This window comes from Alligator sinensis, unplaced genomic scaffold (genome assembly GCF_000455745.1).
Source record: "Alligator sinensis unplaced genomic scaffold, ASM45574v1 scaffold574_1, whole genome shotgun sequence".
NCBI lineage: Eukaryota > Metazoa > Chordata > Crocodylia > Alligatoridae > Alligator > Alligator sinensis.
In genome coordinates this window covers 605,693-620,962 of record NW_005842106.1, presented here as the reverse complement: position 1 = coordinate 620,962, position 15,270 = coordinate 605,693, and the positions used below count along the sequence as shown (strand labels likewise).

Sequence of the window (15,270 nt, the reverse complement as noted above, 5' to 3'; positions counted from 1 at the left end):
TACCATCCAGACACGGTTTTCCAAGCTGCCGGCTGCTTTCCTGTAAATTGGCTATCAGATGGGTATTAGCCACTATGACTGCTTAATAATTGGCCATCGGTATCGGCCAAGAAAATCTTTATTGGTGCACCCCTAGTTCCATGCTTTTATCTAAAGCTACAAAATATATAATGTTTATTCTTGACTGCAGTTTGAAGTGCCTTTTGTGGGTTTTTCCTGAAACATAGCCTTTTTACAATTTTTCATTTGCTATGTTTATTGCAAGATTCTCTGTGCTTATAGAAAGTATTAGGCCTGACATGATGCTTGAAATAAGGCTTAAATTTATCTTAAATTAGAAGTAATTTTTAATGAGTTTTTCTTTGGACTGGGACTGATTGTTTTTTAGCAAAGCTGTCATTGCTCTTTACTCAACTTTAGCTATTGCTATCACCTACTCAAATATGATTTTTTTTTCTAATTCTTCCATAGATTCATAGATGCTAGATTCATAGAACCTTTCAAATAGTCTTCATTTTTTTCTTGGCTTGGAGTGTAGGAGGTGGCTTCTTTGGAGAATTCCAAAATATTTTGTTGTTCTTTTTCTAGTGTGAAATGACTGTCTCATAGTTTTATGGTTGTGAAAATCCATAAAGCATTCAACTACTCTATTGGTCAAATGGAACTTTCATTTAGCATATTGCTTACTTTTCATGCAAATTAGTCATATATGGCCTATTAAACTATATTTCTACGGCAGTGAAAGTAGTTGTTCCACTATGTCTGAGATATGGCTTGAGGTTTTTGTTTTTGTTTTGTTTTTTGCTGTCTAGATTTGCATCTAAGTAATACACATGGCATCTTTCCAAGTTAGAAACTTTATATTTGGTCAGGTAATCTGCAGCAAACTTTTGCTGATATGCAAACTTTGAATTATGGCCAAGTTACCTATTTTTTCCAGTAATCAGGAAAATTATGTAGAACTCTTTATTATATTTTATTTTAAACTGTTTTATTGGGGGGGGGTTCCAATTGCAACCTGAAACACATATATATCAGTTGCATGTATTTCAGATTGGCATGTATATATGTCTATCACAAAGTATAAGGAACGAAAGGGGAAGCAAGGGAGGAAGGATAGAAGTATGCAAAGAATAATAATGAACTACAGCTACTTCAGTATTTAGTAGCTAAAGCGTTTTTAAAGTCTTCTCAACTTTGAATTAAACTTTTCAAAGCAGTTGTGCCTGCAATACAATTCTGTCTTTGGATGCTGGAAGTACCATATCCTTGTGCCAGGTTGGTGTTTGGAGTGGTTAATAGATTTGGCCTTCTAAGAGATGACCCTCTAGAAGTTGCCTAGGATGCACCATGGGGAGATACCTATCATGCAGCCTGCTATATGGACAGCAACCAGTGCACCATTGTATCTCATTGAGAAATAACTTTTTGTCCTCTATCATACCATTGACCACGTTACCATAATCGGCTAGAACTGCCCTCTTGCAAAAAGAGTGGGAGAAACTAGGCAACAAAGCTGTTGAATGCAGCTAGCGACGCATTACCCACCATGAGGAGTTAGCGTCTGGCTCCAGTTACAAATGGCGCACATGGCAGAGCCTGAACAAATTGAGAGTGGGTCTTGGTAAATGCAACTTGCTCATGAAATCATGGGGCCTCTACACAACCAACCAGCATGTTTGTCAGGAGAAATAAACCATAGACCACCTCCTGAGATGTCTTGTAGCACCACAGTGCACCCCACAAGATTTGGCAACACCAGCACCAGAAGCACTGACCTGTGCAGAATGCAGGCCATATAGAAAAGTTGGACTGGAGATGCATTGGAGAAGATTGTGCTAGGTTCAGCCTGTAGAGAGATTTATATGGAACTCTTACTGACAGGCAAATGCATATGGTGATACGCTGGCCACCTGTACCCAAAGAGGGCAACTGCAGTCTGTTCAGTTGAGCACCACTCAGAATCATGATTCTCGGATCCACTGAGATCCTGTGGAAAAGTTAGCAAAAAAAAAGTTCATCTGTTTCCTTGTAAAGTTGTATTAACTTCTTAAACATTTTTCTATGCAAAACATATAGTGTTTATTTGGGGACATTTCTACCCCAGGACAATAAAAGCCATTCATCAAGACGCCAGTCAGTAGGGGTGTGCGAAGCTTTGGTCGCCAATTTGATTCAGAGAAGTTTCGGCCCGATTTGGAGAACGAATCACCAAATCTGAATTGAATTGGGAGATCAAAAAACTCCCTCCAAATGGATTTGGAAGGCAGTCTTTCAGGGGAATAGAAACTGAGAAGAGGGAGGGGGAGCGGGCGGGGAAAGACTGACATCTGTAGCTGGCCAGTGACTGTGATCTATCCCTGAGTCCCCTTCCAATTAGTGCTCTGGGGGAGAGATGTAGAAACAGCACATATGCCTCTGTCTACAGCCTTTCTGTCCCTTTTTTGAGCTGTTGCTGCTTGAGCACTGGGAAGGCCCCTGTTACAGGCTACCATCCGTGCTAGTTTCATCCTGCTGCACTTTAACACACACACACACACACACACACACACACACACACACAAAGTCACATGTCATGAGTTTTGCTTTCAGGGGCTTGGGGTTCAGTTTCCTATAAACCCCTGCACCTATCTCCTTGAAACTTGGCAGGTTTCATGCCCTCAGAAGGGGTTACTGTCCCTGCTGTTTTCATCCAAATCTGCCAAAAAATTACAAAGTTATAAATCAGTGATTCCCTATTATAGTCTATGGCTGAATCTCAGAATCGGCACCAAATCTTCCAACGCCGATTCGGGACAGTGATCCGAATCTTGTCATCGAATCACTGCCCTCCAAATCAGCCGAATCTGAATAGAATACTTCCCTATTCGCACAGGCCTAAGTTAGGTTTGTATTTTGTTTTTCTTTTTACAAATACTGTTCAGTACTTATTACCATTACCAATTTGCTAGAAGGAAGGAAAGAAAGAACACCAACTTCAGCATATTTCGCTCCGGACTTCAAGGCTGCAAACAGATGTTGCATTTGGCCTGGGATAAATCCTTAGATGGTTCACAGGATAAGAAGTACTAACAGTTTATCCTGGGATGTTGCATATGAATGGTTACCTGGGATTACATTATTGAATCAATGGCAGAAAAGTAGCAGTGCATTGAACTGCTCACTAAACTGTGATTATAAGGGCAATGTGTATACATGCTGATCCTGGGATATTTCTGTTCCAAAACAGACATAAGCACAACTTGTCCAGGGACAAATGCAATATCTGTTCCTAGTGCAAGAAGAGAGATATAATCTTGTATAGGCACAGAGATGCTTGTAAAAGACGAGGCAAAGCGGTGGCTTGGGCTTTGTTGCCTTTTATTCTTTATTTCTGTGCATCTTAGTTGGAATGACTTAGTTGAAAGACTTTTGTGTAGTGTCTAGTTTTATACTCTTATCTTATTTGCTCTGTTTCAGCACCACCTCCACCACCACCTCCATCCAGGGGAGGACCACCTCCACCACCGCCTCCACATAGCTCAGGTCCCCCTCCTCCTCCTGCCAGAGGAAGAGGGGCTCCACCTCCACCTCCTTCAAGAGCTCCCACAGCAGCACCGCCGCCCCCACCTCCATCTAGACCAGGTGCAGCAGTGCCCCCACCTCCTCCAAATAGGATGTATCCTCCTCCACCTCCAGTGCATTCATCATCTGCACCATCTGGCCCTCCTCCTCCGCCACCACCTCCAGCAAGTGGGTCATATGTACCCCCACCACCTCCTCCACCACCGCCCCCTCCGGGTCCTCCTCCACCACCAGGCCTCGCTTCAGAGGCTGATCATCAACTTCCAGTTCCTGCAGGAAGCAAAGCAGCACTCTTAGATCAAATAAGAGAAGGTGCCCAATTAAAGAAAGTAGAACAGAACAGTCGACCAGTGTCCTGCTCAGGAAGAGATGCACTGTTAGACCAGATACGACAGGGCATACAGCTGAAGTCTGTAAGTAATGCCGTTCTTTGCATCTCAGTCCCCAAAATTGGATCTTCCCTTCATTTTTGAGCATATTATAAGCCACATGTCATTTAACATTATGAATGGCTGCACCGTACTGGAGTTAAAGCTGATTCTTCTTTTCCACATAGGACTGACATTTTTTGCTTTTACCTCAGAACTCCTTAAAGAGGACTCTGGCTACAATACAGGGGTATAGACAGTGGGTGCAGAAGTGCACTGGGAGCACATAACTGTTACATCTGTATAAGCCTGTAGCAATGAGCCTTGGGATCCTTTGACCCTAGCTGACTTCCTGCCCCTGGGGCAGGGGGCTGGACTCAATGATCTTCAAGGTCCCTTCCAGCTCTAATGTGTATGAATCTATGAATACAAGTGAGCCAAATTGGCTTAATTTGGACCATGAAGGAAATAAGCTCAAAGTTGGAGTGGTTTTGCTATACCTGTATTACTGTAGACTCATTCAGATGTCACAGCTTCTGCACAATCCTGAGCACTAGCAGCTCCCCGTTCCTTTTGTAAGTGGCTACAAGTGTGGTTTCCCATATGCAATAACTTAGGCCCTTCCAAGATTTTTTTTCCTTTAATTTTGAGGCAAGTCTAACATTATTCTTAAAATTATACTTGTGTAAACAGTAACAGTTGGATAACTCCTCCGATGCTTTTGCTGGATTCCATTTTGAAATCAAATTAAAATGTGATGTGTAGGAATGATCTAGTACAGGTACCTTGTATAGTTCCATGCTTATGGCTTTACATCTGAGTTCTGAAGCATATGAAATGCTGGAACAGTAATGCCAAAATGGTATGTCAGGCAGCGGTGACCTTTTCAGGGAGTGTCCATAAACAGTATTGGTATGTTGACATGCTTAGTGAGGTTTTCAGTACAAGTGCAAGGAATGTGTTTCAGCGGGAATGTTGTAGGAGGGAATTAGATTTTTTTTTCTACATCCTAATTGCCAACAGAATGGAAACTGACTGATTTAGGATGTCTGCTTATTTTTTCCTAATATCCACAGCAGTGGTTTTCAGCATTTTTAAACTTGAGGCACCCTTCAAAATGCCAGCTCTTAATTTCCACCCGTTTTGACTACAGCAGAATGACAGAACAATTTTTCTGTTGCAAAGAATTCAAAAAGATCACAACAGGGCAAAATGACTTGTTTTGTTGTGTTTTGTTTTTTAACAATGGATTCCTCTGTGAAATCCCTAGGTTTATCTGCAAATCATGTTAGCACACCTAACACTGCGGCACCCTTGAAAAGATCTTGAGGCACCCCAGAGTGCCACCACTGCTTGGAACCACTGTTCTAAAGTGTATGGGGGAGGAGGGGAAATATAAGTTGCAAAAAAGAAGAAAAAGAAAAAATTAAGAACAGTTTTACAGTATTTCTTAAATTGATAGATTATGGAGTGGTGGCTATGATGGTATTAAAGTTTTTGTTTGGGGGTGGGTAGCTTTTTAGTCTGATTTAGTTTTTTGATTTTTTTTTACAACCTTAAAAAAATTGGTAAGTTATGGTTAGTTACAAATAGCTAGTTGAGAACAACCACTCCTGCTCTGCTTTCTGTTGAGAGTAACTGAAGGTGCTGTGTTTTTTACCGAACTCAGTGCTGTTCATATAACTTAAGTATGTTTTACGTACACATAATGATTTAGTCTGCCCTGGAATGTAGAGTTTAAATGTTCCCCCAGCGCTGGTCTCGATTACCACAGATCTTAGATGGGATTTAGGCATGGCTTGATACTTGAACTAGATTGCTGTAGTGAGGAAGCATCCTTTTTGCATATAAAATCATTTGCTTACTAATAGTTTAGGTCACACTTCAGAAGCTCCACTGAAAAACTACACATTCCAATTCTAAGATACCAAATGGCTGTAGACTTACTGTAAACTTGAAAAGGCTTGCTCAGTAGTGATGAAGGTAATGAAGATGAATCACTGAAGGGGCAGAATTAAAGCTGTTTGAGAGCTTAACTCTGAATTCCCTTGCTCTGAAATCTGGCTTTTTGCAGGGAAAGGAGAAAAGAAGATTCTATGCAAGTTTTTAAAACACAACCTGAATTTAAAAGCATATAAACTTTTATAAGAGTGACTTAAACCTGAAGCCAAGGAAGTTCCTTTTAGCCTTCATCTTAAGTGTAGGACTTAATCTCTTTTTTGCCTCCTGTACTATAACTTCCTCTTCCTTTTAGATTTCCTCATTCCCCTTTCCAGTATTCTGTAGCTACTCTTCTTTTCTACCACACTTCCCCCTTTCTTCCTTGTCTCCCTGTTTAGATTCCATATTCTCATAGCTTGTTACAGCTTTCAAGTTATCTCATATTGCTGGTGTACATAGTTTTGGACTACACTTCTCCCATCCTCCTATCTCCCATTCTGACCTTTTTTGCTTAATTTTTTCTCTGTTCCTTGCACTTGATGACATCCCTCTTTCAGTGTAGTAGGCATTCTGGCTCTATTGGATTACTCCACAAAATTTACTCCTGGCCACTTCCCTCCTTTAGCTTCCCACAGTCTCAGGTTTAAAAAACAAACAAACCACATTCGTTATTTGTTGATAGGATAACATTTGTATAACATTCTTTTAAATCTCCCCTCCCCCCCTTCCCCCTATACACATACAGATATGCACGCATGCTCCTGATTCTAGGTTTTTCTGGTGATTTTTATTTTAGGACAGAGGGCAGGTCTTGCTTTCTACAAGCACCCTGCAAAAGTACAGTGACTTATAAATAGACTTGTTGGTACATGTTTGCAGTCTCCAAACTTCTCTCTCCCAGTTAGGGATTATCTATCCACATTCAACCTGGTCAACAATCTATAGCAAAAAATGTTTAATGGCTGTTCTGTTATCTGTAGCATAGGCTATTATGTAACCAAAAAGCCCTCCCTATTAAAATATCATAAGGAGCTTTCCTTCATGCATGAAGGCTATTTCTGATGAGAATAAGTTTCACTGAGTTGAGGTTTAGTGCTTAATCATGCTCTGTCCAAATCTGAGTATTCGGTGCCTAATTGTATTCTCTGGCAAAAAAGAGGGGAGAAAATCTAATCAGAATAAGGGATTTTGTGAAGCTCTTTTTTCCTTGGATACAGCTTGTGCTAAAAATGGAGACTGTAGTTCCAGTTAATATCCATGTTCTCATAATTGAACAAAATATTTTCTGTTTTGTAAAAAGATATCTCTGGAAATATATTTAGCAAAATAGATAATCTTTATCATAGTATTTAATTCTTACTTCAAGGTATCTGATGGCCAAGAGACTGCGCCACCCACTCCTGCACCCACCTCAGGAATTGTGGGTGCATTAATGGAAGTTATGCAGAAAAGGAGCAAAGCCATTCATTCTTCTGGTGAGTCTGTGGAAGGCCCTTAGGGCTGTCATGTTTAAGTGTTACATGAACTGGACTCTTCCATCTGTCCATGGAGTCCAGTCTTCTGCAGCAGCTACAGTTTCAGCTTTTAGCTGAGCAGCCAAAGCTGCAGACAGTTCAACTGTGAATGGGTTAAAACTAGTTCTGAGCAGAAAAGGAAGGGCAAGGGAGCTGAAGATTTTCTGCTCTGTGTTGTCAGAACTCTGGGAAAATCTTTTTTTTCATAAACAAGGTGAATGTCTTCTCCGGGGGCATGTGGCATACAAAGGAACATGGTGGGTACAGTAAAGCCTTTTAACATGTTAATTCTGTACGTGAAAATGACCATTGCTCTTTTCTCCTAGATGAAGATGAGGAGGAAGATGAAGAAGAAGATTTTGAGGATGATGACGAATGGGATGATTGATCATATATTATATATTATATATATATTTTTAAGGTGATTGAAATACTAAACACTACTTTCTGTCTATGGATTCTGTAAAATTATCATGTAAATGTTCTACCAATTTGCTGTATATTTTTGTTGCCTTTTGCTTTTTTATTAATCTGTGCAATACCTCATTTAATCTGTAAAGGTTTGTCAAAATCCTCTACAAAGCTACTCCCTATTAATGTGTGCAAGTTTACATCTGGATGATCATATACATGTGAATATTTTTCCATTCCATCAAAAAGGGAGTTTAAATGTAATAAGTGAGACTGACAAAAACCTTAATGTAATTTAGTTATAATGCAAGAAGGAAGACACTATTTTCATACCCTACTTTTTTCTGTATCTAAATTTTTCTTATTAAAAACTAGTGTAGCACTACATTCTTTAAATGATGCAGCTCTTAGTTTATTTAGCCCCTACATTTCAAATACTCTAGTACATGAATGTTAAGGTTGATTATAATATTACACGGTTTTCAATACGTTACATCCTTCCAGTTCAGATCTCAGCAATATGCTTTACATAAAACAAAACCACTACAAAAATACATAGCTAGTTATGAAAATCAATAACTTATCCATAATGTAGCAATATTGTCTACTATTGGACAGCAGTGATATTTGAATGCTTTAATTAGGGATCTCTCCACCTGAGGTTAAACAAAATGGTTTTGTAATATAGCAGTGGTGAAGGCATGTTTGAAGCAAACCAGCTGATTCCTTACTGCCAGCTATCATCATTTGGAAAGAGAAACAGTTTAAATTGCTGGAGCTGTACTGTAAGCTGCCAGTTGCTATAGTCATTTGATTTATTTTTAAAATCAATTTTATGTGGTTTTGGGCTGAAGGGCTGCATTTAATGCTTGCTTCAATAATGTTTAAATTCATTTTAAAATGTGTAGGGCATTCGTGTACTAATAAAATAAACTTAAGTGGTGTTATTTTTCAGTCTTTATGGGTTATGGTACATAAATACTAGACACCAGTCCTACATCAAAAAAGTGGAAAGTCTATAAATCAGAATATACAGTTAAAATGTGTACTGAACATTATTGCAATAGTTTTGGCTTCTTATGTTGGCTTTAAGATCAAGACTTGTGGGGAAAGATCAAGACCCTATTCACAGAAATAGTATTTGAATAAGTGATTGGAGGATGGATCTCTTATTTCACAACTTGCACAATTGTAATGAATATGTACTTAATAGTGTGGTAAAAATTGGAGTGCCTGCCTATTAAAATACACTAATCTGCTCTAGGATGGGTATTTAATGTCTGCAGCACTAATTACTGTACCTACAGTAAATTTCAGGTAGAAACATCTTTATTTTAAAGAACCACATTATTTCACCGATGCAGAGTGTTTAGTTAAGTCAGTCATATTTGGAGTATAGTTAAAATATAGTATCTTCAGTCTTTGACTGTAGTCAAGGTATCACACTAAACTTAAGTTATCCAGAATTGTATTGACTGAAACCCAGTGTTGGCCTGATCTTGCCAGGCTGGACCTGCATGATGTGGCTTGGATTTCTAACCCAGTTATAATCTAGTCTTTATTGATTGAGTCTCTAGTCATGTGAGAAGAAAGGAATTTAAAAGGTTGACTTGCTGAAAAGTGGTGTGAGTTGTAAGGCAGTAGTTAAATTATTCAAACAATGCTAACTTCCTTCCAAGATTAATTTAAGCACATATAACTTGGGGAAACTTCTGAGTTGTTTTATTTTCTTGCAGTAATGTTCACATTCTACTAGCTTTGCTGCTGTAGTGACTTGAGCATTGTGAGCTGAATGTGGGTGAGCCCTGGGGGAACTAAACATCCAGTGGGTTTAAGAGTTTGTGCACAAATTAAATAGTTTTATGGCTTTGATATAACTTCTGGCATCTCCTTTATTTTTATAGCAAAAGGGCATTTAAAGTTAAGTGGATGAGTCCCAGATGCTCTCCTAACACACTGCTTATTAGGAACTGTTTAACCCCTATGCTTCAGGAGTTGGGATTTCTGTACCCAATGTAACAAAGTCTCTGTTGTATAATTACATTAAACAAACAAACAAACAGGGAATCCCAATTCCCCATGTTGCAAGAGCTGGGGAAGTTAAACACTGTATATTTTGAAGAACGGTTTCTTCATTGGCCAAAGGTGGCATTTGACTTTGATTTTTCTGTACAAGAAGTATATCTGTTTTATTGCACAAAGTCCAAATTAATATTTGCTTAAAAACAGTGTGTGTGTGGTTAAACCCAGGCATGAAGACTGCAATTGCAATTAAGCTAAAATAGCCATGGCTGCATGTTTCAGCACTCCACCACTTGCACTGTGGGCAGAAGATAGTGTTTCATGGCATTGATTCACTATCGCTAAACATTGTAATGAAGGCCTCTCATATATACTCCAGTTAAATTACTGTGTCCAAGTAGCCTTAGCAATTAACATACTAGCATGAGGCTTTTGTATCTTGACACTATATGTGCATAGACAGTATCAGCTAGCCATTTATTTGTACGTAAGAACTTCTCAATCATTCAGTTTTCCAGTTATCAAACTGAAATTTTTAGTATGTGAATTTTTGAACTGTACAGTGAATAGGATGTTGCACTGGTGGCAATTCATCACGGAGCATAATAAAATTAATTTGACCCAAATAGTGGAAAGCAGTGTTGGTTTTTGTTTTTAAGCATTAACTTCAGCACAGTTTTGAAATAGCCCTACTTGTTGATTACATACTTTGAAAGTAAGCTCAGTTGTTGAGCTAGGACCACAAAGCACTAAATAGTGCCCTCAAATCTCTCTGGAAAGTTGGATTGTGCCACTGAATAAACACATTCTTACTCACTGTAACACCCTGTGTTTCTGGTAAATCTGACAGCTGCGCAGCAACTCCCCTGGAAACAACTGCTGCTACAGGCAAGTGAAATAATACATTAACATTTCAAGGTCAAACAATTGTGGCCTGCCTAGTAAACATGCTTAACTGAACACCAACCGTTTGAGCTTTTATCAGAAATATTGTATGTGTAATACTTGAGTTGTATGTAATGTTGCAGGATCACTTCTTACCCAGTAGAGGATAAAACAGGGTTGGGACTTAGTGTGAGCTATATGTTGTTTTCTTACTCTCCTATGATTGCAAAGTATTGCTGTCTTTGTTATAATCTAAACATCACCGTTGCTAAATTGAGAGATTGTTAGTTTTCATCCCGGTACAAGGCAAAGTTAGTTCAGCTTTTCAGTGGGTTAACTTACATATTTGAAAGATATGTGTGGTAATTTTTTTTTCTGTTCACTAGACATACTGCACAAAAAACATCCTTCAAAAGGTAATTTATTTTGAATTAATGTTTATCGAGATACTTTCACAAGTGAAATGCATTGGTGGGGGGGAGGGTTGTTTTTTTATTGTGGACTGTTCATTGCAACAGCCTTTATCTTATCATTGGAGGAATTCCTGGTCTGGTTAAAGTGCCCATAGTTCAAGTTTGGTGATAAATTGCTTTATTTATAGTATAGCAGACCATGGCTTAGGGGAGTGTGGGGCTTTCTTTTCTCAATAGGACATTGTCATGTTATAGCATGACAAACTGAATTAAGGTATACTTACTTTAAACAGAGTATCTTTGACTTCTTCTCCCCACCTCTGGAGGGCAGGAGAGGAGAGGAAGAAAATAGAATATGTTAATAGAGAATAGAATGGGAATTGTAACTTTTTATTAAATGTGGTTGTGAAACGGGTATCAATCCAGCTTTTAAACATCTGTATATCTAAGCATGTTCATATAGTTAAGTAGGAAGCTTCTGAAGACCATTCTTCACTAAACAGTAGAAGACATAAATTCTGCCCTCAGTGCACACACTACCTTCCAATATAATCAACAGTTGTCTAAATATAGCTACATTGAGTGTTGGCTGCTTATAATCAAAGATTCAAAGATAAAGTTTATTTTACTGCTACGTTGTCAAAAGATTGAGAACAGTTGGAGTTCTCTTTCTATATAGAGTGAATCCATATTCTATGGACACTTAGAGATGGCAGAATGACATAGTAAGAGCAAGAGGAGTGGTAGATCTAAGATGCCCGGATTCTGCTCTACCCTTGGCCCATGTTGGCTTATATGGAATGGTGCTTCAAATGCTTTTGAGAAAACTCTTGAATGCTTGGCTGCTGTCTTCTACACACACTTAAGAGTTAAACTAATTACCAGTTTTGGGTCAAGAAGGATTTTTTTTTCCAGATCATTGCAGGTGTTTTTTGTTTGTTTTTTGCTTTGCATTGCAGCCTAGGGCATGGGTCTGCTTCTTAGGAATCTATGGCCTCCTTGGCATCATCTAAGCTATTTTAGCCAAGAGGCAGGGGGGTTTGTAGGTGACAGCTTTTATTGGACCAACTTCATGACTGAGGTAAAGTTGGACAAGATTTTGAATGCGAGACAGGTGACCTTGCATTCGAAAGCTTGTTTAACTTTACCCCGTTCATAAAGTTAGTTTGTCCAACAAAAACTAACACCCACAAAAAAAAAAAAAAAAAAAAAGCTTTGCCTCTCGCATACTTCCTGGACCATTATGGCTACAGCATCACTCTGACGCAAATGCCTTGATGTTGCAGTGGCCTGGATGAGACCTTTGTTTCTCTCCTGGCCTTGTTTTGTGGCAGATTGTAGATTTATTTGTCTCTGTGGCAGTGGTTCTCAACTGCATTAAACTGAAGCACCTCTTAGAAAATATTGGCTCTTAGCTTCTGCTCATTTTTTGACGACAGAGAAATAATAGAGCAATTTATCTGTGGTAGAGAATTCAGAAAAACCATGAAAGGTTAGAATTTCTTGACACTATGGATTCCTATTTGAAATCTCTGGGTTTATCCTGTGAATTGTATAAGTGTTTTGCACACCTAACAGTGTTTATACTATGCAGCACCCTTAAAAGTATCTCTTGGCACATTACTTTAGAATCATTGATCTATAATATGCAGGGCAGGGGAGCACAGTGGTTCCTTTCTCGCTAAATTGTTTATTATATGAATGTCTGTGATGCAGAGGAGCAGATGATGTGATCCAGGAAGCCCCTTACAGTCTTCAGTTCCTATGTAGCCTTGGGTAATTTACACCTTCTGCTCACTTGTAATTCTACCCACTTCATCAGCAAGTTGCAAAGTTTAGTCAATGTTTGGGGGGTTTGTTTTGTTTTTTTAAAGAGCTTTTAACTCTCATAATGCTGTAACAATTATTTAAATACTGAAGATTCTTATTCAAAACCCCTATTGTGCATAAATCCCAAAGTGGTATGTAGAAATGATATTGCTCAGGGAAGCAGTTACTTCTCAAGTATAAAGAGAATTCATTGCTACCACCCAGATATTTACCAGTATCCAAGAAGACTGAATTTAACATGACTTCCCCCCGCCCCCCCATAATTAAATTGTATATATGAAAAATTATATTCTTGTTATAATTTTCCATGTATATAATCTATCGTGGGTCATCTGAAATTTGTCTCCAGCTACAAGAGGGAAAGGAGGCAATCTGACCCTTGCATTTTGACCCCCTCCCACTTGCCCCCCCAATCCTGCACCTCTACCACCTGTCCCACCCTGCCTTCCACCAATTGCACCCCCATCATCTACGTATGCTGCTGCCTGATTTCCCCTATGCATGGTCCTGCCACATGCCCTAACCCGCACAACTGTCCAATTGGCAGCAACATGGGTCAGGGGATGGAAGAGAAGCATGTTGGGGAATGAGCCTGCACATGCACTACTTGATGCAGGGGATCAAAAGCATGCGGGTCAGGGGATGCAACAGAGTATACCTGGGACATCCACTACTCAGTCCTGAACCCCTGCTGCCACCCAGTCCCTAGCTCTGGTCCCTGACCCACACTCACTGCACTATTGATGACTCCATGGCTGCTGACTCCCAACAGCAATAGCATCTTCAGGCCCAGCGCAGAGCCTAAGTTCTGGCACTTGAATCCAAGAGGAAGCTTGTTTTTTCTCCATGCTCACTGAAGGGGAAAAATACTCATCTTGGATTTGAGCAAATATGCTGCCTCTTCGGATGCTCTCAATTCAAACAGTTTGGAGACTAAAGTTACAATTTGAGCTGTGTAAGCATTTCTTGAGGGCTTCTTTGATAATCTTATAGAATAGTATAAACTAAATTAAAATACTAGAATTTAATTCCATTTTTCTCTTGTAGAGGCAGTGAAAGAGATGTAGCATGGGGTTTATAATTTCAGAATGAGAAATGTGACCAGGGTGTACAGCACTGTAAAGCATTCACACCAATACTTTATTCCAAAACACTTCTCTCACGTTAGATACAGAGATGAAGTAAATTATTCCTAAAAAGGCAGCCATATTAATCGTAATCTGCCAGCTTTACAACTACTCAGTCCAGTATTATGTAACAGTTTGTAATCTTCATGCTGTATGTAGCTGAAATTGTGGATAGAAAATTACTTGCTGAACTGCAGTTGAGCTAGAAAAGGTGGCCAGCTTGTGGCACAAGCAGCCCCTGTGCTTGGCATGCTGCTGATTAGGGGAAGGTACAAGCAGCACACCAGTAGATAGGATACAGTAGAAAATAGAACAGATTAGGCAGAGAAAGAGGTTGTAGTGGCACTGAGAGAAGATGGGGGTCTTCTTTGAGCAATGCTTGCCAGAAAGGTTGGCCCTTACTAAGATAACATAAAGGGCAAGAAGGAATAATGAAGAGTGATGTGTTAAAAAGGTATTTCGATAGTTGATTTTTGCCACTACTTCCTGAATGGGGCATTGATTCAATAGAAGTTGAAAGAGAACATAATTTCCTATAATAACAATACTGCAGTATTTTGGAGGTTTTCAAAGCAGATTTCCCTTAACTTTCTCCAGCTTTTAATAAATTAAAGGCAAAAGTCTAATGCTACTTAACCAGTACTTTTTCAAAAGCTTGTATGTATACTTCTGTATTGGTGTGCATTTGTGCTCAACTGTGGTGTTTTCAAGTGCCTTCCTAGGTCCAATACTGGGATCATTAGTTGTCATTAAGCTTCCTGAAACAGTTATTTGCTTCAAGAGAAAGCAAGTCAAAACCCTCCAAAAATTAAATTTGGATAAAAATGATATAAAATAGCACTACCTATAAATTTGGATAAAAATGATATAAAATAGCACTCCCCAACCCCTCCCCAACCTGCCATGTGTCACATGTAGAGGCTGCCCATGCTACTTGTAGTACCCATGCTGCAAGTTGGCCACTCCAGCTCTAGATTGTTCATCACTTTTAACAGGACTGTTCAAGTTCTGAGAGGCTGCAGGCTATGTGCTACCATGGTTATATGCTGCAGGGCTCCCCACCCCTCTCCAGGACCCTTGCCATCAGATAGCATGAGTCCCCTCTCCTCTGCCACCACTACTGTGTGGACAGTAGGAGCCTCCTCCCGTAGAAGGCCCACTGTGCTGCCCTGCATGCCCCAGAAGCCCCAGTTAC

At 39.5% G+C, this 15,270-nt stretch overlaps 1 protein-coding gene across 1 annotated transcript in view; it reads left to right on the top strand.

Moving 5' to 3' along the window:
* WASL (Wiskott-Aldrich syndrome like) overlaps nt 1–10,446 on the top strand; it is a 74,000-nt gene extending 63,554 nt beyond the window's left edge. Inside the window, exons 11-13 of the mRNA XM_006024523.2 lie at nt 3,460–3,977; nt 7,240–7,348; nt 7,714–10,446. Coding sequence (XP_006024585.2) covers nt 3,460–3,977; nt 7,240–7,348; nt 7,714–7,775 — 689 coding nt within the window. The 3' untranslated portion in view covers nt 7,776–10,446. The remainder of the gene's footprint in view (nt 1–3,459; nt 3,978–7,239; nt 7,349–7,713) is intronic.
* The last annotated feature ends 4,824 nt before the right edge of the window (nt 10,447–15,270 follow it).